Source organism: Oikopleura dioica, chromosome 2 (assembly GCF_907165135.1).
Source record: "Oikopleura dioica chromosome 2, OKI2018_I68_1.0, whole genome shotgun sequence".
Classification (NCBI taxonomy): Eukaryota; Metazoa; Chordata; class Appendicularia; order Copelata; family Oikopleuridae; genus Oikopleura; species Oikopleura dioica.
Window position 1 is genome coordinate 2,484,888 of NC_137292.1, and position 26,110 is coordinate 2,510,997.

General features: G+C 39.3%; 4 protein-coding genes and 1 long non-coding RNA gene across 6 annotated transcripts in view; 3 read left to right on the forward strand and 2 right to left on the reverse strand.

Annotated features, from left to right (window-relative positions):
• The window catches only part of LOC145696754 (stress-associated endoplasmic reticulum protein 1-like), a 73,308-nt gene extending 70,540 nt beyond the window's left edge, over window positions 1-2,768 (reverse strand). Inside the window, exon 1 of the mRNA XM_081773841.1 lies at window positions 2,762-2,768. The gene's annotated coding sequence lies outside the window, so the exon portion shown is untranslated. The remainder of the gene's footprint in view (window positions 1-2,761) is intronic.
• LOC145696753 (protein disulfide-isomerase A4-like) lies at window positions 448-6,757 on the forward strand. Of its 2 annotated transcripts, none has more exons than XM_081773837.1 (9): window positions 448-713; window positions 819-1,365; window positions 1,407-1,600; window positions 3,252-3,352; window positions 4,897-4,993; window positions 5,403-5,624; window positions 5,686-5,841; window positions 6,154-6,488; window positions 6,536-6,757. In XM_081773837.1, exons 1-8 carry the CDS (start codon window positions 459-461, stop codon window positions 6,436-6,438), a joined length of 1,857 nt encoding a protein of 618 aa, XP_081629963.1. In that variant the 5' UTR covers window positions 448-458; the 3' UTR covers window positions 6,439-6,488; window positions 6,536-6,757. The 2 variants fall into 2 exon arrangements, with proteins under 2 accessions (XP_081629963.1, XP_081629962.1); XM_081773836.1 differs by having other exon boundaries at window positions 6,620-6,757.
• Window positions 1,620-5,010, reverse strand: LOC145696755 (uncharacterized). The gene is made up of 4 exons (XR_014133824.1): window positions 4,881-5,010; window positions 2,962-3,082; window positions 1,806-1,889; window positions 1,620-1,757 (listed from the first exon to the last, which is right to left on the reverse strand). It is a non-coding gene; the product is annotated as an uncharacterized LOC145696755 (long non-coding RNA).
• Window positions 6,758-7,216: 459 nt separating the features above from the next.
• On the forward strand, window positions 7,217-10,552 carry LOC145697100 (ras-related protein Rab-36-like). The gene is made up of 9 exons (XM_081774251.1): window positions 7,217-7,462; window positions 8,515-8,585; window positions 8,686-8,753; window positions 8,939-9,108; window positions 9,444-9,503; window positions 9,709-9,748; window positions 9,855-10,027; window positions 10,077-10,119; window positions 10,407-10,552. Exons 1-9 carry the CDS (start codon window positions 7,391-7,393, stop codon window positions 10,460-10,462), a joined length of 753 nt encoding a protein of 250 aa, XP_081630377.1. The 5' UTR covers window positions 7,217-7,390; the 3' UTR covers window positions 10,463-10,552.
• Window positions 10,553-11,538: 986 nt separating this feature from the next.
• Window positions 11,539-15,925, forward strand: LOC145696434 (uncharacterized). The gene is made up of 5 exons (XM_081773470.1): window positions 11,539-14,518; window positions 14,586-14,974; window positions 15,077-15,409; window positions 15,458-15,628; window positions 15,675-15,925. The coding sequence occupies exons 1-5, from the start codon at window positions 11,575-11,577 to the stop codon at window positions 15,867-15,869; spliced, it is 4,032 nt and encodes a 1,343-aa protein (XP_081629596.1). The 5' UTR covers window positions 11,539-11,574; the 3' UTR covers window positions 15,870-15,925.
• Window positions 15,926-26,110: the final 10,185 nt, after the last annotated feature.

Consider the following 26,110-nt stretch of genomic DNA (forward strand, 5'->3'; position numbering starts at 1 on the left):
AAAAACTCAAAAGAAGATAAATTGTTTATTATCATTCATTAGATCTCGAAGTTTGAGACTGAAAACCTATTTTTTTTCATTTTTAGAGTCTTCCATCAAATCAGTGATCTTCCGAAAGGATGGGTCCTCCGGATGACCTTGAGAATAGCCCGGAGCTTACAAGCTTGCAATGAGTCTCCATTTTTCGCCTAGCTGAAAATCGAGAAAACTGTAATGTGAACATAACTTTTCTGTTAGTTTTTCAATAAAAAGGGGATCGTCCTCCGAGGAGCGCGCAGTTGAACACGTGTAATACTCGCACCATTACGTCAGCAACGCCGTGAGAGAAACTTTCTTCCTCAACAACGCCCTAGAAAAGCTGTATTTTTTTAACAGAGATACTTATGCGAAGATTTGGAGAGAAAAAATCTATAAACTGTTCATTTTTAACAATTTGGGTTAAGAAATTTTGCTCTAGAATGTTGCGGCTCTTGGGTCTCGGCTTTCTGGCATCGGTTTCGGCCCTGTTGACCGAAGCAGGAGTCGTCGTCCTCAAAGACGATGAAACTTGGGACAAGTACATCGATCCAGCCAACAACAAGGTCGGCATGATCGAGTTCTACCAGCCCTGGAGCGGCGAATGCCAACAATTCAAGCCAATTTACGAAGAAGTTGCCGCGGAATTGTTGGAGCACGACATCCGAGTGGCTAAAGTTGACATAACTGAATTCAAGGCTAGGGTTCGAAATCTTATAAAAGCTGAAAAAAATTCTCTACTAACTTGGTAGTACCAAGAATATCAATAAGTTTTTTGAAAAAATTTCGACCCAAAAACAAAGCTGAAACAAAAAATCGACGAAATGGAAGTGACCGAGTACCCAACCATCTTTTCCGTCAGAAAAGGCGAACTCATGCTCTACAACGACATCCGAGACGTCGCTACAATCAAGCAGCATCTTTTGGACATGCGAAGTTCCAAGTGGAAGAAGCCAGAAGAGCTCGTCGTTGAATTGACAGACGAAAACTTTGAAGACTATGTCAACGGAGAAGAATTCACAGTCGTCGAATTCTACGCCCCCTGGTGCGGCCATTGCAAAAAGCTCATTCCAGAATACGAAGCCGCCGCAGCTGCACTTGCCAAAGACGGAATCAAGCTTGCCAAGATCGATGCGAACAAGTACACTGAGCTCGGTCAGCAATACGGCGTCAGCGGTTACCCTACTTTGAAGATTTTCAGAAGAGGCAAGGAATTCGACTACAATGGGCCGAGAGAGCGAAAGGGAATCATTTCTTATGTCTTGGATCAGGTCTCCCCGCCGAGCAAGGAAGTGGAGGTGAAGAAAGAATACAAGAAGATTTTGGAGAAAGGCACTAAGAAGGGTCCAGGTAGGCTTTTCTCTGTCTTAATCCGTCACTTTGGCTTCTAGGATTGGGCTTAATTGCCTTCTTCGAAAACCCCGAAGACGAACTGATCAACAATTATGCCGATGCCGCCAACGATCTCCGCGAAGACTTCGCTTTCTACCACGTCAATGGCGAAAACGTCGCCGCTTTCGGAGGCAAGAACGGACACCTCCGACTCAGCCAGCCTACTCATCTTCAGTCAAAATATGAGCAAAAGGTATTTACCTTAGTATAACTTTAGTTATTCTTGAAGCTTTATCGTTTATTGATCAATGAATTTCAAACAGAAGGAGTGTTAACAGTAAAGAGGAGTACTTAGCAGTTGTTAGAGCGTCAAATTTAACCAGCAATCATTGCAAGATAGTAAACAAACGCTATAATAATACAATTTTGGGGGAAAAGAGCTTTGAATTTCTGCTTACCTAGTATAAAAATGACAAACAGCGCGAAAATCGTATAGGTCATGCATCTTTCATAACCAGACCAGCTTTCCTGCTCTTCTGCGTCTGAAAATTCTTTAAAGTTTCCATTCATTTTTCGCTTGTGTTTTGGTTATTTTTATATTATGGTGTTTTTGAGGGTTTGGGCTCACATTTAGGGCGTTTGTATTTCAAATCATCCTCGGGGACGAAGTCGTAAATTGACACCTGATTAGGGTTTTGCTTTGGAGCTCCTTTTTGCTTCGATTTGTGAGTATTTATGTCGGATTAATTCGAGACAAAATGAACCTAGATGCCCCTTACTGTTCTTTTTCGAGCCTATATTCTGTAAAAACTCCCCTTTTCTGACTCAAAATCTCATTTTTATCATTTAAAATCAATCGAAATTGTAAGTTTACCACATAAAAGTAGCGCTAGAATTTTCTATGAACAATATTTTTAATCCATAACTTTTCCGTTGTCATTCTTTAAAAAGATTCTCGATTGTTGTTTTTTCTCTTTATTTTTTCCAAATAGACTTATTGAAAATTAAATTCCTCGTCAGTCTGCCGACCACAGAAAGTAATCCTCGCTGTCAATATTTTCCTGATCCTCAGCCTCGGATTATCCAGCGAGGACATATTGCGAACTTTATCGTGGATCACTTCAAACGCCACTTTTTCTTGCTCATTTTGTGTGCAAAGCTCTTAGAGCACAAAAAGCTCATCATTTCTTCATCTTTTTTGGCCCCGTAAGCTGCGTAAAATCCACGTTTTTTGAACGAGCGATGTTATCCCACGAAAAGATACATTTTTCTTGTTCAATTTAACATCGTGTTTATTGAAACCAAGGTTTTGAGCCATCAAATGTTAACTAGTAAGTTGGGGTTCGGGAAACTCTGCATCAACAAAAGGATCGATCGCGAGCGACTTGTGATTCTAGAGGTCAACAACGCTCACCTTCTTTGATTTTCTAAATGGCAAAAGTTTTCGCTAAGATCGGAGATTAAATCCGATTTCGAAGAAAAAAGAGCTCTTTTTCGAAGCGGGAAAATTGAAATGAAAGGGGGTTTTTAATTGCTCGGTTATGAGACCCTTCTTTTTAGAAGAAGCAAAAATTATGCATAGATTAAATACGTGACTCAGCAATTTAATCTCACCTGCATAAATATTCGCATCGACGGGCGGAATTGCAGGGCCGTTCAAGTCTGTTCCCTTTTCTAATCCTCTTACAAGGGAGAACCAGGTCATCTTTTATTCGTCTTTCTGTCTTCTTAGCTCCTTAAAATTATTCTTATTATTGTAATTTTCAAAAAGCAGATGTTTCGCAATGGAGAATTTGGGCTCCGAAAGCAAGCATATTGTCAAAAATCATCAATAATTACTCCTTTCAAAATGAAAATCGATAATTGAAAATCAGAGGGGAAAATCTTAATTGTTCTTTTTTCAGTTCTTGGATTTGGACTTGTCCGGCAAAAGCGCAGAAGACATCAAAAACTGGGTGATTGAGCACACTCTTCCTCTCGTCGGAGCCGTTACTCCCGCCACAAGGTAAAAATTATCGATAATCGTTGCTGATGTACTCGGCGGAATGAACGTCATTTTCGACGTAAATTCAACCGCGAAATGATCAAAGTGAAACACGCAAGATCATGGCTGAGTTCAATCTGCAGCACTTACACTTACCTGTGTCTTTCGCGTGATCCCCTTGGGTATCGTCGTTGGGTTGAAAAAAGTTAACTTAAAGTCTAGCGGGAATAATCAGACAGTTCAATGCTTCAGTATTATTAAAATAAATCGATGTGATAGACTTACAGTACAAAAAAACCGTCAAAAAGGAGACCATATTAAAGGGTAGTAGGCGGTTATCATTCGAGCTATCCCTAACCCTAAACGTAACCCAGGGGGCTACGCCCCCGGGACCCCCCACCAAACGCCCAAGCCAAGGGGCTTCGCCCCCCGGACCCCCCCAGTCCCTAATCCTAACCACTAGCCCAGATTCTAGGGATATTGGATGGCTCGAGTCATAGGCTCGAATGATAACCGCTCTCTACGTATTAAGGTCCTCTCTTGTGTATGAGTAGGGTAAATCACTAATAATTGAGCTTTTTTTTGGGCTAAGAAGGGTAGGCATATAATACAGTTTTAGAAAGCCCAAAAGCTGGGGATCATTTTGACTATTGATACCGGGGGGTGATCTTGTACCCTGAGGGCATTTAGGTACCTCCAAAGTCCCAAAATCTGGCCAATTTCAGAAATTTGAATTTTTGAGTGCCTGGACTGGCCTTTCAGAGCCAGTGACTATGCTAGAATTGTAGCCCAGGCTCTGACGGTCATTTTGAGATACAGAAAAGTACTGACACCCGGGGGTTCCTAAGGAGCTAGAGGCTCTTGAAGTTGGGAAACTCGACAAAAAGTGAGTACTTTTTCATAAAAAGTTCACCATTTGTGTCACAAATGCCTTCCAAACACTTTTTATCTATGTTTCTTCATTGAAAAATGTTAAAGAAATCATTTGGGATCATCTGAGGTCACTTTAGGTCAGAAATTTTGAAAAATTTAGAAAACTGTCATGAGTGACCTAATTTGACCTCTGATGACCCCAAATGATTTCTTTAACATTTTTCAATGAAGTAACATAGATAAAAAGTGTTTGGAAGGCATTTGTGACACAAATGGTGTACTTTTTATGAAAAATTACTAACTTTTTGTGGAGTTCCCCAACTTCAAGAGCCTCTAGCTCCTCAGGAACCCCCGGGTGTCAGTACTTTTCTGTATCTCAAAATGAACGTCAGAGCCTGGGCTACAATTCTAGCATAGTCGCTGGCTCTGAAAGGCCAGTCCAGGCATTCAAAAATTCAAATTTCTGAAATTGGCCTGATTTTAGGACTTTGGAGGTACCTAAATGCCCTCAGGGTACAAGATCACCCCCCGGTATCAATAGTCAAAATGATCCCCAGCTTTTGGGCTTTCTAAAACGGTATTATATGCCTACCCTACTAAGCCCAAAAAAATGCTCAATTATTAGTGATTTACCCTATGTATGAGCAAATTTTCAAATTAAATCAGTTGATCTTACCTTTATCCCTTTTCAGCAAATTCTACGAGCACCAATATCCCCGCTGCTTGGTATTCTACTCGGTGGATTTCTCTCACGCGTACATCAAGAACACGCAATTATGGCGCGAGAAGGTCAGTGCTCTCTGCTTTTTATCTCCGAAAACACTCAAAATATTATTTTCACTTTATCTGAATAGACACCACGGGTGCGTGCTCTTCATTCCCCCGGGGCATTGCTCGCGAGAAGCGGATTATGTCTCGTTCGAGAGAGTTCCAGTTGTAACCCGACAGGTGATCAACCTTTTTCGTGTCTGGGACTCATTATTTCCTCCTAATGAAATAAGTATTCGGTCATATGTTATTGGTCATGCTTATTTTTATCAATCATAACAAAGAAGCTGAAAAACGAGCCTGAAACTCAAAAGGGGCAATTAGTGACCTTATTTATCCATTAATTTATTCTAAGTCAGGGATCGCAAACAAGACTTTTTCAAGAGTTCATCCCTTTTTTCCTCGAACCAGCATTGATGCTTTTCTTTAGGTGCTCAAGATCGCAATCGACTTTGTGAAAAGAGGCGAAAACGTCATCTTTGCCGTCGCGGACGAGGATCAGAATAAGGAGCTTTTGAAAAAGTTCAACTTGCACGATTCTGGTGAGGAGCTGAATATTGGCTACATTGGAGCGGATAAACTTTACTACCCGATGGAGGAATTCGATGAGTGGGATCACGACGAAATCAGCGATTTTGTCAAATCTGTTCTCAAGGAAAGAGTTTTATTTTGCCATAAGCGGTTAAATTGCGTAGAATTTTATTAAACTCAAAAAGGGAAAAGCCAAGCCCTTCATCAAGTCCGAAAAAGTGCCAAAAACCCAAGGGAACGTCATTAAAGTCGTGGGAAAAACCTTCAAGCAAATCATCGACGACGACTCGAAAAATGTCATGATTGAATTTTATGCTCCTTGGTGTGGCCATTGCAAGGTATGAACAAATTCTTCGTGTGCTTACGAATTAAATTGTCATTTGAACGTGGTTTTGTACGTCAGCTTCGAGCTTGTTCAAGATTCGCGTACATGAAAGATTGTCCAAAACGAACAAGTACTTGCGTAATCTTACTTTTTAAACAACAGTAAGATAAAGAATATTTTTTGAAGACAAAGTTCGCTGCATCTTTTGTCCTTTTTGCAGTCCAAAGTTTAGACTGTAAACTTTTGACTTGACAAGCTTTCATTTTTCATCGCTTTCAGTCCAAAAAAGAGGCGTGGTCCGACAAAAAGATAATCGGATTTTCAGCAATTGGCTCCAATTTATGACGAGCTCGGTGACGAGTTCAAAGCCGACGAATCTACTGTCATCGCGAAAATGGACGCCGTCGCCAACGACATCACCAATCCAGAATACATCGTCGAGGGCTTCCCGACGATCTATTTCAAGCCAGCTGGTGGAAAGCCAATGATTTATGACAAAGGTCGAGAAATTGCCGATTTCATCACTTTTATCGAGGAGAATAAAGCCGGAGCGGAAAAGAAAGAAGAAAAAACAGAGGAAACAGAGGACAGTCCAAAAGACGAGCTCTAAGAGAAGATGAACAATCGAGCTTGAAACGATAAAAACCGCTGCCAAATTAGGTAAGAAACGCGTCAAATTTCGAAGTAGCAAGCTTAACCTACTTTAGTACTTTTGGAACACTAAGTGGCTCCTTCCAATCGAATCATTTCTCGAGTACCGTGAGATTCCTTTCAATAACACTGCCATTTAGTATCTTCCTTCCCCAATTCTTCAGACCAGCCAGAGTTGACAATAAGTGCAATATTTATAAGAACAAAGATTTCGAACAAAACCTGTTTTTCCTGTACAATTTCTTGAATTGCCTGATTATTATTATTTGAATAAATTATTCATAGAACCAATCGTGTTTTTCAGCTTATGGTACGTCAAGTTTAAGAGCTCCCCGAAGGAACGGTTCCACAAGTCCTAATTCTATGTATACAGCGAATAAGCCACTTGGCACGAAAGACCTAGTCTTGTTACATTTCCATGTTGGAATTGCTAGCTAGCTGTTATGTTTATTAGATTAGCGGTATTGGAGTCATCGTATAACCAGAAAAAATTCATGGTGCAAGAGTTTATTTTCAAAATTAAGTTTTTCATAAACTCAAAAACCGGATTTTATGTTCAAAGTTCAACAAATCAAAAGCCAGCTGTTCATTTTATGATATATTTCGCTTCATAATTTGCCCCAAATAACCAGTCATAAAATCATGGGAGATGGTAATTGAGTCATAAACTCGCTGCTCTTGAGCGAATGGAACTGATGACGCATGGCTAAGCAAAGTGTGCTTGCTCGGCTTGTAATCTTTATTGTTCTTTTTGAAAAAGAGTGTCTCCCTCTTTTTCTGTGAGAGAAAAGGGAAACTGGTCAGCTGGCTTTTGTGAGTCACGTGATCGATTGGAAAGAAACGGATACTGGAATTTAGACGAAGAAAAAAATCCATTGATTGAATTTGAAAAAGAGAGAAAAGAAAAAAAAATGCGGCAAATTCACGAATTTCCAAAAGCATATTCGAAAAACGCCCAAATCCCGATCGAAGATTTTTCAGAAAGGAAAGGAGGAAAAAAGAAGCCAAAATTTAATTTCACTATTTCTTGAGCTCGGACCGCAAAAAAGCTGCATGAGTAGCTGCCGAGTATTGCTTATCTTGTTAAACTTTACTCACGTCAGTCTTATTAGCCATTCTTCGACACCTGTGCGGTTTTTGGTTAATCAAACCAAGAATTTTCGAATTCTACGCCCTCTTTTATGCGACTGAGATTGAATTGTAAACGCTCAAATTTCAGGCGTTCTGACTCGAACTGAATTTTTACAGTGACCATTAAAGTGCTGTCAATTTCGTCAAGTTTATTTCAGCTAAAAATCAGCTCCAGACTCAATCAATTGAATACAGAAATGAAAGCAGGAAAAGATTAGACCAGCGATTGATGTGAAAATAAGGATTATGAAAATTTTGATGTGGCGGAAGAAACAGCATTGTTCCGTGGTCTCCTCTTCATTTATCTCTTTTTCAGCGTTAGAAATGGGAATGGAAGTGTCAGTTCTCGGCTTTTCCGCTTGTTTTTCAGGCTCTAAAATGATTTTTTCATAAGAAATAGGAAGAAAGCTGATGATCAGAATTGTTTTATGAAATTTACCCTTCTGAATACAGGTCTTATCAGTAGTACGGCCATCAAAAGATTCATTTTCGGGTATTATTCTCGCCATGCTTTCTTTTTATCATTTATAGACGATAAATTATAGTTTCTGAGCTAAGTTCCGAAGCTGTGAATTATTTTTTACTACTTTGATCTTTCGAGTGATCTTTTGAAACCTTCTCTGTTACACATTTTTTTTGAAATTATGATTCTATAAAAAAAATTCCTGAAGTATAAGGTCAATAAATACGCTCTATCACAAGTACCTGAAAGTAACTCAAAAGTGCTCTAAAAGGATTGTCCTCTAGAATTTGGCAAAAGCACCTAGTGATAAGATAAACTTTCGAGGAGGAGGCCACGAGTTTTACGTATCATTTTCTTGCGGTTTCAGTTTTATTCCATGACGATTCTTGTTTTCTCAGCTTTGAAAAAAAAACGGCTCTGAAAATTTTTCACTCCAAAAACAGTGCAAAAAGGGCTGCTCGTGAAGGGAGAGCATCTTCTACTCTTCGATTGGCAAAAGTCATCGTCATCGGGTAAAAACTTATTAAAATCATTCTTGATCAATTCTCGCTAGAAATCGCGAAAATATGCGATTACAACTCGTAACAATCGGATCATAATAAAGGGCTTTAGAGATGCTGGGGTCGGCAAAACGTCACTTGTGATGAGGTACACCCAGGATGTTTTTGACTTGGATTACAAGGAAAGGGTCTTGTTAGATTCTCTAAACAGATACGTAGTAAAATATTTTCTTAAAAGTTTTAACAGCTCATTTTGTATTTTCTCAACTTGAGCTTGAATGGGCTGTGTAGCTATAATTTAGCTCTTGAGGTAGAAAAAACACCTCAGTCTACCGACGAACAACTGAATAAACAAGACCCTTGTGAGGCCACAATCGGAGTGGATTTCGAAGTGGAGAAGTTCGACATTTTGGGAATTCCCTTCACGTTGCAAATGTGGGACACTGCCGGCTCCGAGCGATTTCAAGCAATTGCGGCGAGCTATTATCGAGGAGCGGCGGCGGTGGTGATTTGCTTTGACTACTCAAAAATCCAGGTTCAAATCGAAAATTTCTCTCGTCAAAATATTTGAGTCTAAGCTATTGCATACTTTGACGTACGTCAATCTCAAGTTGAAGATAAGCAAGAATACTTGAATAGCGATAATGTCAAGCTTTTTTCCATACAAAAGATACTTGGGGAAAACGTGAGGTCTTGTAGGAGTACCGTAACGTAAGCTTTGAATAAATAATAAATGATAATCAAAAGAAGGCAGCAGGGAACTGATAAAATGTTAATTTATGGTCGGAACAAGCATAACAACGAAAGGGAACTTTTGATGAAAATCTTTCTTCTTTCCTTTTTCCCGCAATTTTTAATTCTCGTTTTCAGACTCTTCAAACCGTTAGAAAATGGCTCGACAACGCAATTTCCGAAAATCCAACTCAAAAGGTATCTAAAAACTCGAAAATCTCTCCCTCACTCTATTTCGATGATTCTCTTAATTTTGAACTCAAATTACCTTCTTACCCACTCGAGGTGCTTTTGGTAAAAAATCACAGATCACGAGAGAGTGCGGTAATTTTCTCCTCGTTGTCTTATACAGTTTTTTCCGCGTATTGCAAATTTTTATTCAATCATTTTCATTCTGCTCTAGTTTTGTTTATTCCTGGTCGGGACGAAGGCTGATTTGGTCTCAGGAAAGGTGTTCATAAAACCGCTTTTTGGATTGATGAAAACGTGTCATTAAAAGGTAAATATTTATTTCGGAGCTAGAAAAACGCAAGAATGAACATTCCAAAACAGCATCAGTCGCGAGAGAAATCGAAGTTGAAGCCACCAAGATCGCAAACAGCATGAACGCAGAATACTGGAGCGTGAGTTCCAAACAAAACCAAAACGTGGCGGAGATGTTTGCTAGAATCGGCAGCGTTTGTTTCGATAAAGTTTTATCTAAAGAAGACGGAATTTCAACGGTGAGTTTTCAAATCACCGATAGAGCAAATTGATGAACCAAATTTTTAGCCAAAGAAAACGACTATGAATATTGGACCAAAGAAGATTTTAAGTAAGTTTTTTTTCGAGGAATGTCTGCCAGACACTGTCTGGTAGACAGTTATGTCTAAATTTGTCGTTCAATCTCAGAAAAAGATTTTTTTCGCTTATTTTCTAAAAAAGAACTCGTTTTCGAGAGAAAATGGTATCTTGAGATTACCATATGGTCCTTTGGAGTTCATTTTTGCGGGCAGATATAAAAATGATAATACTTATCGAGCTCGAAATTGTACCCTGCCGAAACCGCCGCGTGTTCATTATCACGTGGATTTCCTTAGCTGCTAAAATATGTATTTCTAGTTGATGAAGATTTCAACCGCCGAACGAAAGAATCCAACTGCCCCTGCCAGACATAAAATCCTTCATTGAATCGTTCTATTTCTCTTTATTTCTCATTTCTGAAATATATTTTGATAGTCAATTTACTGGACTCATTGATGTTAAAAGGTGTTAATATATGCAAATTTAATCATCTTTATCGAACACATTTGTTTTGAAAAAACAAGTTTAATTGGCCCCGTTGCGTAAATTCTTTTAAAAATCGTCACGATCCTTATTTTTTCTCCTGTTTTAACAAAAAATACCTTCAATGGTCTAATCCCGTCAAGATAAAATCCGGTTTCTATCCGACTGGGACGTCATTTTTCTAGATTAAATGAATGTACGACTTCCTTGAACAGCAATTTCATAAAATAAATCTCCCTCTAAATTTTCGGTTGCGTGTAGCGATCATAAATACGGTAAGGTTTGACGTAAAATTTGATCATGGATTGAGTTTGTAGAACCAACAGCTTATCGAAAAGGAAGTGCATGTGAAAGTCACCTCCATTTTATTTTCATTCAACAAGACACGTTTATTTTTGGGCTTGGAATCGAAGTAGATGATGTAATAAATGTGACAGTGGTGCAAACAAGATGTTTTTAGAAGCTGAAACAAATTAACTAAAAAAGACCTATTTGTCATGACAAAAGAGAAAACGATTATCGATGTTGACACCCTTAATCATTCTCTAAAGAGAATAAATGACAGAAGGGGTATTAATTTACAAGAAACATGTAAAAAGTTACTCAATCTTATCTTTACCTGAAATACCCTTTCACGGTAAGATAATGAAAAAATAAAAAAAATATCTTTTTGTTTTTTCTATTATCAAAATTTTTTTCTGAAAAACTAGAAAATCTTTTTTATAATTGCAAATTAAACAAGCATCATCAAAGCTGCGTCATCATTTTCGACCCAATTTATCTTTTATGAATGGCAATGCTTTCCTACAAAAGTGGTGGTCTCTCTGACTCCACCTGATTCAGCAAAAATTTGAGCGACGGTGAGCGCGTACTGATGATAAGCACCCGCCGCGCGCGGCTCTCGAACGCCACCGCGCAAAAAATACAGCGCGTATAAAAGTAACGATTTTTCGACTATTTTACTTTCAAAAAATTTGCCTCTCATACTTTTGCAGAAAAAGAAATGAGAGTCGCTGGTCTTGCCTTAGCCGGCTCGGCCGTGGGCTTGAAATTTCCAAAGCCCATTTACTACGACGATCCTGACTATACTTTTGATTTTCCAGAGACAGAAACAGAAAAGGCTGCTAATTGGACTCTAGAAGACAGATGTGGTCAAGCAGCGATTGCTGGATCGGCCAATGATCAAAGAAACGACATCAACTGTCCGAATGTCATCGTCATCAATACCGACGACATGTCCTGGGCGGATGTGACCATCAACAATCCTTCGAAACTCGTCCCGACACCGAATATTGATAAACTCGTTTCGAAGGGAATTAACTTTCGCGACGGCCATTCCTGTACTTCCCGATGCGCCCCATCCCGATACTGTCTCATGACTGGTCGGTACCACTTCCGCCGTGGTGACTATCATTACAAACCAATGAAGCTCGAGTATGGTCGAAAAATCCTCCCTCAGCTTTTCAAACGAAACAACTACCACACGATGGTTGTCGGAAAACCTCAGCCAGTCGAAGAAAAACTCGAGAGAAACGGCTGGTTCTTTGTCGAAGGAACACGATTCTGGGGCTACGACAAGTCGTTTACCTCTCGATCGTATTGCTGCCTCCCCGGAGGAGGGTACTTCGAAAATGACTACCCTCTTTCTCCATTCGATAAGTGGGCGATTTTCACTGAGTTCAGAGATGAAAATGAAGATTCTCTCTGGGTCCAGGACGAAGAAGCCGAGTGGGAGTTTTTCCGACAGCCAGAGAACTGGCACTTCCTCGATGGATACTACAAGGATGGTCAGGAAGAGAACGGCCGTATCCAAAACGCCTACAAGGCGTACTGGAGCGCAATAGATCAAGGGCTCACCTCTGGCCTTAATGATGATGAACAGCCGTCGCGAAAACGCCGAAGACGATTCGCGAATGGCACCCTCGCCGTTCGAGACCACCGAAATCATCGAAGAAGAAGAAACGCAGAAAAAATCAACGAGGGTCAAAAGCCCCGAGAGCTCGGAAGAAAGAATTTCCTCCGATTCCGAAACGTAAAAAATGGAAAAGTCGTCACTGCAGAATACAAAATTAGCGAAAAAGCGAAGAAAACGATGAAAACTCTTGATCAAGAACGGGCAAATTACGAGTTTGCTGTGAACCAGATCATGTTTGACAGTCCTGAAGAAGCGAGAGAATACAAAGACCAAGTCCTTGCTGAGCTCGTTGCCAATGGCATGTCCACTACCGATCCTCTTTACAAAGACATGAAGCGAGCTGGACCAAAACGTACTCAAATCGGCTTCGACTCGAAAGAAATCATGTACACTTTCCACTCCAAAGCTCGAGAATACATCACCGAATCCGTCTCTGAAATGAATCCAATCACTCCAGAAGGACAAATGAAAGAATCCAACCGACCATTCTTCATGTATCTTTCTTTCCGTGCCCCTCATCGTCCAAGTTCCCACAACTTGACTTTCGACGAAAACAATCCGATGGAATACTACCCTCACGCAGCCCAAGGAAAACAAGGAGAACAGTTCTGGCAATTCGACAAACTCGTTGGAAACGTGATGAAAACTCTTCATGATATGGAAGTTGCTGATAACACGCTGATCTTCTTCACTTCTGATAACGGACCAGATCAAGGAGCATTCAATCTTCTCAACCGATTCGGCCATGTTCGAATGGGAACTCTTCGTGGCAAGAAGGCTTCTGTCTATGAAGGCGGACATCGAGTCCCGTTCCTTTCCTGGTGGCCACTTGGAACTCATCGATCTCTTTGGGGTACCAACTATGACCTACCTGTCAGCCAGATCGATCTCTTCGCTACTTTCGCCGACATCATGAACTACCCACTACCTGGTGGCGACAAGTGCACCTACGCATACACCGAGGAAACCGCTACTGAAGAGCAAATGAAGCGAATTGGCCGACCAAAGCGACTTTCAAGTGAAACTCCTTGGCGATACAACCGACGAGTGAGCACTCAAATCGTTGATGGAAAATACGTCGGGCCAGATACTGGCTACTCCGCGGAAATCCAACATAATGGCTTGACCGGTTATTTGGAGGAGAAACAAAACTTTGGCTATCGAACTTCCGAGACTTGGCTTACCATGGAATCCGGAACCGGATTTCTCGTTGGTTGGGACGGATGCATGGCTGAAGATTCTCAGTCCTTCGCCGCTGCTTTCCGAGCAACTCGAGTTCGAACAACGACCAATGAGAATGGCGAGAAAGTGCATCATTTCATGAACGACCAGCAAGAGATGCCCGCCAAGATCTTCGCTGGTAAACTTGGTGATCTTTCACTTCGATTCGGAAGATACAAATTCGTTCGATTCAACGCGCCGAAAGATCTGAGAACTGGTATCACAAGACAACACGGAATGATCCCCAACGAAGGTGATGCCTGGCACGCAGCTGAGGGTACTGATGCTCAGTGTCTATACAATGCTGATGGAAGTAAAATCAACCCGTCTTGCACGGTCGAAGCGGAATGCCGAGAGCACACGACGTGGGGCAGCACTTTCTGCATGAGAGATCATTACTACCAGCTCTGGGATTTGGAAGAAAACTTTGGCGAAAAGACATTCTGCCATGATGACCGTCCAGATCGAACGAATCCAAATATGGAAATCGAAGCCGCCATCTTGGGTGGAATTCAAGAGCGAAAGTTTCAAGTTGGAAGTGAAGAAAAAGAGCCCGAAAAGCCAACGGATCCTTTCGGCATTGGACTTGGCGTTGAATCGACTCCAGCTGGACGAGACTTGAACGACTGCTGTATTCTGAACTTGGATGAGAGACAGAAATTCATGCAAGCAATTGTGATGATTGGCAACAATGGCAAGCCAAGATGGAATTGTGCTACAGCAAAGATCAAGATGTACGGTGTAGAGATGGACGGAGGAGATTGCAAAGAAATTCCAGCCTATGTGCCTGGCGCGACCCGATTTGGACTTCGTAAGACTCGTTTTATTTTCTCTTGTTTTTAAAGTCTAGAACAAATAAGCTTAATTTCCATTTCTAGAGGACGGATCTTGGGAAGGACAGCAAAGCTACTTTGACCGTGTCCAGCGTCGAATGCTGGGAACCCCGACTCGGCCTCAACTCAACTATGCGGAAGACTACGGTTGGACTCCGGAAATTTACTTCAAATGGCCAAAGGAAGGAGAATGGACACCCGGATACGGCTGTTCAAACATGCTTCCCGGCTTGATGAAAGGAACGGATAGACAAGTTAATCGACTGATTTGGGACGAAAACTTGGAAGGAGAAGACAAATGGCGAACCATCACTCATGCTGATCGACTTTGCTACAAAGGCAAGGATGGTACCAACTGGAGCGATGAAGAACTTGAGGGTGATGTTTTGGACAATTTTACTCTTGGCTGCAAGGTTCCAGCTCATAATGGTCCTCTTGGTGAAGGACAGGGTTCTAATTTGCTTTTTTAAGTGATCATTCAATTAATTGGATTTATATTCGTATTTATTAATTGTCCAAAAAAAACGATTCTGAACCCGCTATCAGGATTTGAAGGAAACTCAAAATACCACTCTGACACTCCATCCCGCCATAAACCGCACGTCGCCGACGGAGATCTCGACCCAGACAACTTCGGAAAATGGTTTGACTTCGCAAACTGCCTCAAATCAGTTTTGAACATCATCGAGGGTCAAGCCTTCTTCCCAGAGGCCAAGAATGTCAAGAGCTGGAACGGCAAAATTGGATACAGTCAAGATCTCAAGTGGGATGAAAAGCCACACGCTGATGATGGAACTGAGGAAGGAAATGAATCATCTAAGGATGTCGTTCTCTCGGGCCAGGCGATTGGAGCATCAAAGCTTGCTTCGGTAAGAGAACAAATCTCAACGCATGAAGTAACTTTCTTTTTCTTTCAGGCTCGACAACAAGCTCTCCTTCAAAACGTCATGAATGCATCTGAAGCCGAGTCACTGCGATACCACGGCGCTGGAAGTCGCTTTATCGAGCCAACAAGTGGTGTCGGATCACTCGTCTCTCGATGCGCTGCTTTCTTGCCCGATGATGAGGAGAAACCTTACAACATCAAGGTAGATTACTTTTAAAAATTTTCAAACCTTTGATCGACAATTTAAGCCCGAGTATGACATGGAAATGAACCTGATGGGCTATTATAATACCAACGACAACACCGGCGGAAGCAATCAAAAGACAGAGCATAAGCTCGTCTTCACTGGTGAAGTCGACGGAAAGAAAACCTACAGAGATGATCGACCAGTAATGAAGTACTACAGCGAGCCATTCTTGAAGGCATTTGAGCCAAACTACTAAAGCCCAAAAAAATTCTTCCTGTACAGATGATAAAAAATGTATGCAAGTGTAAATAAACAAACTTATAAAAATAGGTTTTCCTCCTTGATTTCAAATTTCATCAAAACTCATTTTTAAGCGCTTGAAATATTTTTCTTTCTTTTTATTCGAGTATGAGTAAAAAAAACTTCGGATAATTGAAAAATAGGTTAGTTACATGTGAGAGTTGAATGTAGAGAAATTCGTTATCATCGTCAGGATAAAACTTGTAAACTTTTGCTTACTTTTAGTAAAATCAACGTATGTAGACTTTCCCGAGATTTTCTAGCGGTGCCGTAGAGACACTTCGGGCATCGATGAGAATTTTGCATTCTCCATCGCAAACATGGAAGAGTATTCCTTCCTGAATTGGAAACGCTGGGCAACCTGAAGAATTTTGCATGATTCTCACTCGATCCCCAATCGATGGTTCTTTTTCAAGATCAATTTTACCTTTTCGTTGGTAAATAATTTATATAAAATAAATATTTCATATCTTTTAAATCTTTTCCTGAAAATTGCAACTCACTTGGTTTCATTTCTTTATTGAGCAGATTATTCTTATTAATTGTCCCTCCTTCATCAGGCATAACAACTGCGACTCTATATGACGACAGGTTGTTTTCTCTCTCTTTGATTTTGTTTATAATCAGCTTTTCGTTTGAAATTAATTGTGTTGCATACAATTGTTCTTCTTCTTTCCGCTCAATCTCAATATTTTTGAAGAGTAGATTTCTATCAAACTTTGAAGTCTTTTTTCCAAGATTGTCAAGAAGCTTTTGAATGCTCAATTTTAACATCGGAGATGGCGGTTTTCGACTATGAAAATTTTCGCCGGCGGTTTCATCAATTTGTTGCTCAAGTTGGGAAATTTTGTCAGCCTGATCCTTTATGAGTTGATTCAATTCATAAACATCTTTTTGAAGGATTCGAAAACAGGTTTAATATCATAATGCAGCTCTACTAAAACAATCCTTTTTGGCTTTTCCAGGCGTTATGCTTCAGTTCAAGAAAATCATCCAGTTCAACCAATTCGTTGATTTTCTCTTCGAAGCAATTTATTCTTCCATCAATATTCTCATATTGTATCTCCAGCATTTCATGAATCGATGAGATTTTACTCTGGATATCTTCACCAAATAGCGAAATTTTTTTGTCGAACTTACTTCTGTTGGCGATGATTTTCCTCTGACAGCTCATGAAAAGTTGATTTGTGTCATTTATATATTGTCTGATTTCCGATTCAATCTTCCCTTGCCGTTCTTCGATCTGATCAACTCGCTTCGACAAATTCCCATATGAATTCTCAATGTTTTTACAGACAACTTCCACATAGGAATTGACATATTCTTTGATATCCTCAGGAATATCAGGCAGAGGACTAATAACTCCTGACGGATATTCCATTTTTGGTGAAGGAATCGTCGATTCTGAAGGAGTTGACATAATGCCATTAGGGACTTGTCCGGGAAGGTCTGCAGGCGGCGGACTTTTATTTATTTCTCTTTTTATTTGGCTCATATCTAGGAGCTTAAAAACTTTCTTCTTAATTGCCCGATGGTCTTCTGACTTCCAATAATACAATAGCGAGTCTTTTGAAAATCTGACGATAAAAAACGCCTTTTGAAAAACGCTCATCCATTCAGAATCATAAACACATGGCCAACTTATCCTTTCTTTTCTCAGTTTTCCTTTCGATCGTAAAACAGGAGGTATTACGGCGAAAAAGCAAGAGAGCTGGCCGCAAAAATGTCTGGAACGTAACCAACCATGGAACTAAAATTAGCGACTTTGCGCTTTAGAAGATTGCAGTTTCGAATACCCCAGATTCTTATCTCTTCTAGAGCTCGGGAGAAAAAAGATAATTATCAAAATCTTAAGAATTCATAGATTCAAAGTCAATTATTAATAATTTTTATAATTACAAAATCAAAAGCAAGATAAAGTTTATTTTGCGTCGACCTTGGTCGGCCCCTCTTAATTTTGCAAATTTATTGAATTTGTCAAACATCCGAGTGAATACTTGGTCGAACCGTTGCTAGATCGGAGGTGATTATTTATGGAACATGAAGTTTATCCTCAATCGTTTAAGAAAAAACGGGTTGATAAGGACAAGATAATTTTGTTCCGAGCCAACGAGGGTGAACTCTTAGATGGGTTTACTGAGTTTCTGGGCCAATAAAAAAGACCTGATAAGGAAAGCCTGATATGTAGTCGACCAGCTTTTTATGAAGATAAGAAAGATACAGAATGCCCCCTGAAATTCAAGAAAATCGAATTTTTAGAATTTCTAAATGATCAATTAAAAAAAAGATTACACCGTTCGCTTTTTATTTTTAAGAAAACAAGGAATTCTAATCGACGATTTGTAATTCTAACATGTTATCCACCTTTTACAAGTCGCGCTAAAATTTTATTATCTTGTAAAATTTGTCAAATTAGCACTTTCTTAGAAGAAGAATTAAAACGGGCCGAACTTGTTCAACCTTATTTGGGTGCGTTCTATTTTGGTAATGTTTTGCCGCTCGAAAACGCTAGAATTGAGGGGATTACTCTATTTATAGGAAAAGTTTATAATAAATTGAGGCTGAAAATAGGAGCGATGTTGTTTGATTGCAAATCAAATCGCCTGCTTGATTGCTCGATGTTTCTTTTGTAGAACATTACGAGTTTTGTAAAGACAGTGTTTTCAAAATAGAGTCGGAGGGTTTCGAGTCTCTGAGCATAAACGGGCGATTGAATAATTGATATAATTTATAAGATTTTAGAAATAAGTACTGATGAAAGAAGGGGGTTGCCCTTGACGAAATTAGCGACACCGTGTGAGCGCATTTCGCTTTTTCATGCAAGGTGGAGGACCCCGCCTGCTGGAAGACTTCCTCTGTATAGGAAGAAATCTCTTCTAACTGAAATCTTTCATTTCTGAATTATTTTTCTTGGGGAAATATCTGACTAAAAGGTTTTTTCAAAGTTGAAAGAAATAAGGAAATGAAATTCAGCGAATAATAAAAACGCACTAGCTTTACTAGATTAATTAAACATGAGCGCTCTCGCCGCCTCTGATAAGCGCTTGTTCTTTTTTTGTTTTACTCATTTTTTCAATGTTACGCAACCGCAAAGATATGATACTCTAACCAGGTGAATTTCAACCACTTGAGAGCGGTGAACATGAAAAGTGTGCCATTTTCTATCTCTCTCAACGAATATCCAGTTCAAAAATGAAACGACTTTTTCAAGTTCCACACTTCCAAACTGCATTTTTTTCTAACGACTCCGAGTCGCGAAAACGGCCTTTTTGAACACTTTGAAACGAAAACAGAAAGCCTTTTGTAAGTCGACTAAGAAAAATAATGACTGATTCATTTAAGGGTCAGCTTAATTTCTTAAAAAGTCAAGAGGCGGAGCCTTAATACAAGTGGGTTTGATTCTTCTATGAAATGACTCATATGCACTCTTGAAAATTTTTCTTGGGTTTTGAATTTTTTGAAATTTTTGAAAATTTTTGAAAATTTTTGAAATTTTTGAAATTTTTGAAATATTTTGAATTTTTTTGAATTTTTTGAAATTTCGCTTGCTTTTTGCCAACTGATGAGTTCTTTTCTTCAAAAATTGAATTACCATTAAAACAATTATTTCTCAAAAGACGACATCTTTTTTGTTTCCTAAAAGAATTATCATATGTTTCATTTTCTCCAAAACATTGTCCAGCTAAGAACCAAAACACTCAAGAAACCGCATTTTTCGTTTTTACGAGAAACAACGTATTCTCCTTTTTTTCGCTGAGGATGACAGAGAAAATGAGATAGAGAGCGAGTTGTTTGATAAGATAACCCGTGCGGCCTTGAGAGGACCCTATCACATTTCGGAAATGCGTTCTCCTTGGCCGCTTTGGCCACATGCAGGCTTTGGCATCATCCCACTTGATTTGAGATTAAGCTGCTGTATTAAACACGTGGCAAGGGTTTTATATATAATACAAATGTGATATAAAATTCGAAAGTCGGTTTTAGCTTAAATCGAAGGAAAATATCGATAAAATACAAGCTTAATCATCATTGAGCTTCAAGAATTATAGAAAAAACCGGTCAAGACTGACAAGGCTGGGTCACTTTCAGGGTTGGTCTTTCGATTTCGCTTTTTGTTTGTATGATGCTTATTCTGACCCAAATAAAGAACTTTTCGCGGAAAAGTAATAAAAAAAAATTTTCATCCCTCATTTTTGAAAAAAAATATGTCGAAGAACCGGTTTTTCTAGAATAACACCTGAAGACACTCACAGTACACGTGATCTTACTGTATCATCTTAAAAAACTCGTTTCCCCGGGAAATGACAGGTATTTTGAATGCCCGACTACAGCAAAATTGAGCAAAATACGACCCAAATTTCGCGATTTTCTTAAGGGATCCCCCCCCGATTTCGCCAACTTTGACCTCTATCTACTTTTTTTTGAGCTTATGTTTTCATGAGCACGAATGAGCATGCTCACATGTGCTCATGCTCACGAAAATTCGAGCACCCCCGTGCTCACGCGTGCTCATGCTCACGAAAATATGAGGATCACGTGCTCACGCGTGCTCATGCTCACTGAAATTCGAGCAGCCCCGTGCTCACGCGTGCTCATGCTCACTGAAATTTGAGCACCCACGTGCTCACGCGTGCTCGTGCTCACGCAAAATTTTCAGATTTCAAACCCTGGTAGGAGGCTGGTTTTGGGCGCATTAGAAAGCCCGCATCGAAATGAGCAAATTCTGGTAGAATCAGCTTGCTAGCAAAAGATTCGCTTATGCATTACAGGCCGTCAAAGTGATTAACATTTTGAAAAATGGCCATTTTAGGTCATTTTCAAATCGTATCTACTTTTTTTTGGCCTTTTTAATTACAGATCTTTTAGCTGGAGAAGCAAGTTTGGACCCTAAACTTATTATTCTGGTAGAACCAGCATAATCTGATGAGCGAAACAAAATTTAGATAGTTGTAATACTTTTTGAAGCGATTTTCGGCATTTTTTGGTATTCAATTGCTCTTCAGCGCCAGCAAATGGCCAAAAATTCTAATGCGGTTCTTATATTCTTAATCTACAGATTCTAAGCTTTCGATAGACCCCTTATTTGTCCTCTTTTAATGACATTGAAAAATCGAAAAAATTAACGATTTTTACGCTAAGTACAATTTACATGCATTTTCCCGAACTTTGCAAGGCGAAATTTTGGGGATGCATTCATGTAAAAGAGTAGTATAATATATCAAAATGATCCTTAGAACACGAGGAATCTAATTATAGGCGATAATGATCCGCGCAAAAGGTTTGAAAAATCGGGGGGTGATCCCTTAAGTATGTAAAAGTACTTTCCAGGGAGTGCACAGAGGTGCTCGGGTGCTCAAAATGATCATGGCTCGAAAAATGTTTAAGGGACCTGGGCGAGCAGCGCTGAGCCAAACTTCACGCGCTCGCCGTTCTTGTTAGAAATAAGATTTTTTGAAGTTTCTTTTTGTAAATTCTATCTCCCAATCTTCAGCTTTACCCAACCCATCCTGACTGCTGAATCATCAGAACTTACATATGCATTAAGCATATGGTATAAGTGTTCCGTGGTGGTTACTTATATGATTTTAAAGTAACATCCGTTGAACCTCTGGTGTTAATGAAATATGATAGTCATCGCACAAATGTCATAAGAAATATAAATACGGACGAAGGATAAGTATGCTTATGGTTTCTTTGAGTCACGCTAACTTGCCCAAGACGCTAACTTCCCCAGACGCTAACTTCCCCAAAACGCTAACTTCCCCAAGGTTGTGCAAATTAGCGTCTGGGGAAGTTAGCGTCTTGGGCAAGTTAGCGTCAAAGCTTCCCGTTAGAGAAAATAATATTTTTTCTCGAAATTTTTCGAAGCCTCAATTTTCGGAACACTTAATACAGTATTCAGAAAATATTAGTAGGAGCGATTTTTTATAAGTCATTTAGACAGAGGTTTGAGAATTCAGGCATTTTTTGGGATTAATGTTCTAATAATAACGCTTCAAAATAATCAAAGATATTATATATTTTAAATAATAAGAGCTCAGATTTTATTATTGACTGTCAAAATAAGTGTACTCCCGGAGTACAAAAATATTATTTCAAAACGTCAAATTAAATTTGCTCAAAAGAAATAGAAAATATTCACGAGGAAAGGTCGAGGTTAGATTCTAAGAGACGACTGTCTACCAAACTAAGACATGCTGAAAGAGCCATTCAACGTTCAACGGATCGCCCACGCATTTAAGACGCTAACTTGCCCAAGACGCTAACTTCCCCAAAACGCTGAAATGCCCAACGTTGGGGAAGTTAGCGTCTGGGGAAGTTAGCGTCTGGGGAAGTTAGCGTCTTGGGGAAGTTAACGTGACTCGGTTTCTTTCTATAATTCTGAAAACTTTTAAGAAATATGGTTTGATAAATTTTTTTTGCGTGTTTATTTCGAAACCTGAAATTTTTGTTTCAAATAACAGCACTTTCCAAATTTTAGAAATTGAAAACGTCTGAGTTGTCGGCTATCGTGTTGGATTGGATCGGATTAATACGAGAGCGGGTTTGGGAGGCACGACGGGCCCGCTGAATCTACGGCTAAGCTTTTTGCCAGAAAAGAAAAAATACTTCCTCCTCGCGATCAAAGAGAGTCATTTTCTTTTTGGTTGACATTTCATTTTTTTATGCGGAAGGACGGTTTTAGAATCCGCCGCAACTAAAACAACCACGTTTTTTGGTAATTTAATTGATTTTCGTTGATATTGAACATGCTCGAAAATAATCGAGTTTTTCAATAAGACGAATTTTACATATGATTCATATGAATCATATGATATGATATGAACAAATTAAAATTATTGAACAAAATCTTGCAAAAAAAGAAAGAGTTTAACCTGACAACATCAAATCGCGGGAACATGACGTTCCGACACGACAAGCGGCTATAATCATCCTTCGTGTTTCCGGAAAAATGAGACGAGAAATGAGCTTTCCAAAGCGCCCACCGGAAAATTTCATATCGCACTTTTCTCTCAATCGAATCATTTTTCAAATAAAACCTTCATAAGCGACTTTCAACGAACGTCTAAAAATCACGCGCTGACCTGATTACCTTGGCTTGGATAAGCGAGGTTAGAGCGGTAGAACTTAATCGAATGAAAATCATGGTGATTTTGGCCGGCCAGGCTCGTGACCTTTTTGCGCTAAATTTTCACTTCGCTCGAATCTGATCAAGTCACTCTTATCACGGCAGCTGCCCTTTCCCGCTACATGCACTTTTACATTGCTCAACCAACTTTCCTGGCATTCGTTTCCGCCTAGCTTTCAGGTTATGAAGAGCAACTTTTTTCGAACTAAAAAACGTGAGGTGCAGCGAAAAAAATATCTGAGATAGCCACAGAACACTTGTCACACCATCACATAATGACTACAGTGGTTAGAGGTCGCCAGGGGTGGATCATCTTGATTCTCCGCCACTTCTTAGAATAAACCTCGCTATTGCGGGGTTACTCCAGGTTTCTTTCCATGGATTCGAAGCTTAATTCCAGTCTGAGTGATTTCAAACAGAAAAAATTAAGGGTGTCAATATATTAGCTTTAGCACAAAACCAAGTCAAAAAATTGGAATTATGTTGACGAAGCCCTTAAGTTACCATTATTTACAATCAAAGAAATGCTTTATTTTAGTCAGTTTTTCATTTAAAAAAGCGAGATCAAGGGTGTCATTATGAAAATTCATATTTAAAAAAGAGGAATTATGGTTTACTCAGGATGACTTGTTCTTCCTTTTGAATGTTTCTCTATTTATAAGATGGCTTTCTAACATTTTTATCAACTAATTCTGAACTCTGACTGTGCGCCAAACTTGAGCTGCTGCGAGTCGCGAATTCAATTAGGGCTTTGTTCATAACAAGTGATTACAAGCGTTATCGGGCGCTTACGTGTATTTGCTTCCATATCATTCTTTACGGACGTGGCTGTTGTAGGGCAAAAGTTAAGCTTGGTAAAGGACAGGTTCTTCTTTTTAATAATTTATTGATTTTCTTTAGACAAAAGAAAATTAGTTTCTATCCGCTTAAATGCTTCATGCAAACGCAGATATGCTCGTGATCGTTATAATCTAAAAAAATCATGAAAAATATTCGAATAAGAGTCTTTATAAATACCATGCTCTTTGCATTCTTTCCAGTCGCCATCAGGTTTCGCCTGGAAGTAATAAACAATTGGATCATCTTCATCTTCAAAGTAGTCGCAGTCAATATTTTCTGACGTCGCTACATGTTCTTGTGGGACGGGTTCTGAGAATTCTAGATTTTCATCCAACCAGTAATGCTTTTTAGGGTTCCGCACGATTGGGACAGAGACTTTAAATTTACCAAAATTTTTTTATTCTACTAAAAATGACTAGTAGAATCCATTTCCGATCCTAGTTTCTCCTAAAAGCCATTTTTTCTGTCATTTTAAAGCTATTTAAAAATACAAAGTTTAATTAGCTTCTGCGCTCTGATTGGTCAGCTGCGCAAGGGACTTTTTCTAGACTGAAGATTCTTCCATCTGAACAACACAGTCAGAAATTCGACCAATCAGCGCGCGGGAAATGAAAATGTTAATGCTTATGAAAACTTTAATTGATCAGCCCACAAAAAGTTCGCTGAGTTATAATTTCATTTTAAAACAAAAACTAAAAAGCATTGCTTTTTCTTCTCGGTCTTGTATCCCATCCACACTTTTTCCTCGTGACAATTTGCAGCAAGAAACTTTATTATATTCTCAGCCGTTTCCTCAGACTCGATTTGAAGTGGTTTATCTTCATATGAGCGACAGTAGCTAACACATTCGTCGAATTGCATCCAGGACTTTTCAAAATCGTACGCTGGAATCGATGATGATGTCGTCGATCATTTCGTTGTTGTTGTGAGGAGAGTTGCTGTTGTTGACTTCGTAGTTGAAGTATTTGATGTTGGGGAGGATGGTGCTGTAGTTGTTGTCGCTGATGTCGAAATCGCTGAAGTGGAAGTTGCCGAACTTTGTGAGGTTGCTGATGACGAACTAGATATTATTGAAGTTCTAGTGGAGCTTGAAGTATAAGCTGAAGTATTCATAGTGGTCGAAGAATGTGTTGTCGCTGATGTCGAAATCGCTGATGTGGGAGTCGGTGAACTATGAGAGGTTGAAGTTGTCGAGCTTGATATTGTTTGAGTTCTTGTCGAGCTCGGAGTATTCGCTGATGTATATTTTGTTGTCGAAGAAACTGTTGTTTCCTCAGAAGCGGCAGTTTCTTCTAAAAGGACAACATCTTTCTTTTCCATATAAAGCGGTTCCAGTAAAACTGTTCCAACAAGACAAAATCAAATTGCGTACAAAAAAATCTGTAACCATTTTCTCTTTTTTTTCCGGAGACATTATTTATAATACTTAAGATCAGGTCATTCGAATGTTTTATCCTTTGCGCTTTATTTGTTTATGCGGAAGAGCAGCTGCCTAAGATACATTTTCCGCGAGTATTTATCAATGATTTTATGCGCTTTTTGTCAGGCAAGAGCAAGGTCTTTGCGAATAAACATCGCCTTTCGAATGGTTGTTCCTAGAAAACAATCAAAGATTTCAAATCATAAAATTTCTTTCAATATTACTCCTCAAAAAATAATCTCTTTGAAGAGTTCGCCTTACATCTCGCAAAAACGGGAAATTACAATATCTGACATGCGTCTAAAGAATCCGGCTTATCCTTCCTTACCTTATTTTCTCGCACCTCCACTCTCTAATGGACGCGACATTTATATAATCGACAGATTTCCGTCTTTCAATCAGAATCGAAGTCCGAATAAAAAAAGGAGAAAGGATAAGAAAATGAACTTTTTAAAACTTTTTGGTGTTTTCGGAACCATGGTTTCTGCAACGGATTTTTCGCTGACTGACATGGCCAATGTCTATCAGGTAATAATTTCTAATAATCAGTTATAATTATGAAACCTTCTAAATTAACCTTAATTTCATCAAAAACATAATTGAGGTGCAAGAAATAGACTGAGAAATGAAAAATATTTGAATACAAAACACTAAATGCTCTTAATTATGACTCTATTTTGAAACAAAAAGATCAATTTAAAAAACATGTTTTCAGAAACGCAGCGGCTACTCGATGCCCTTCGTCAAGCGGGCCAACATTGGCGACCCGATGCTACGACGATTCATTGCGCTCATGGATCAGTTCGAA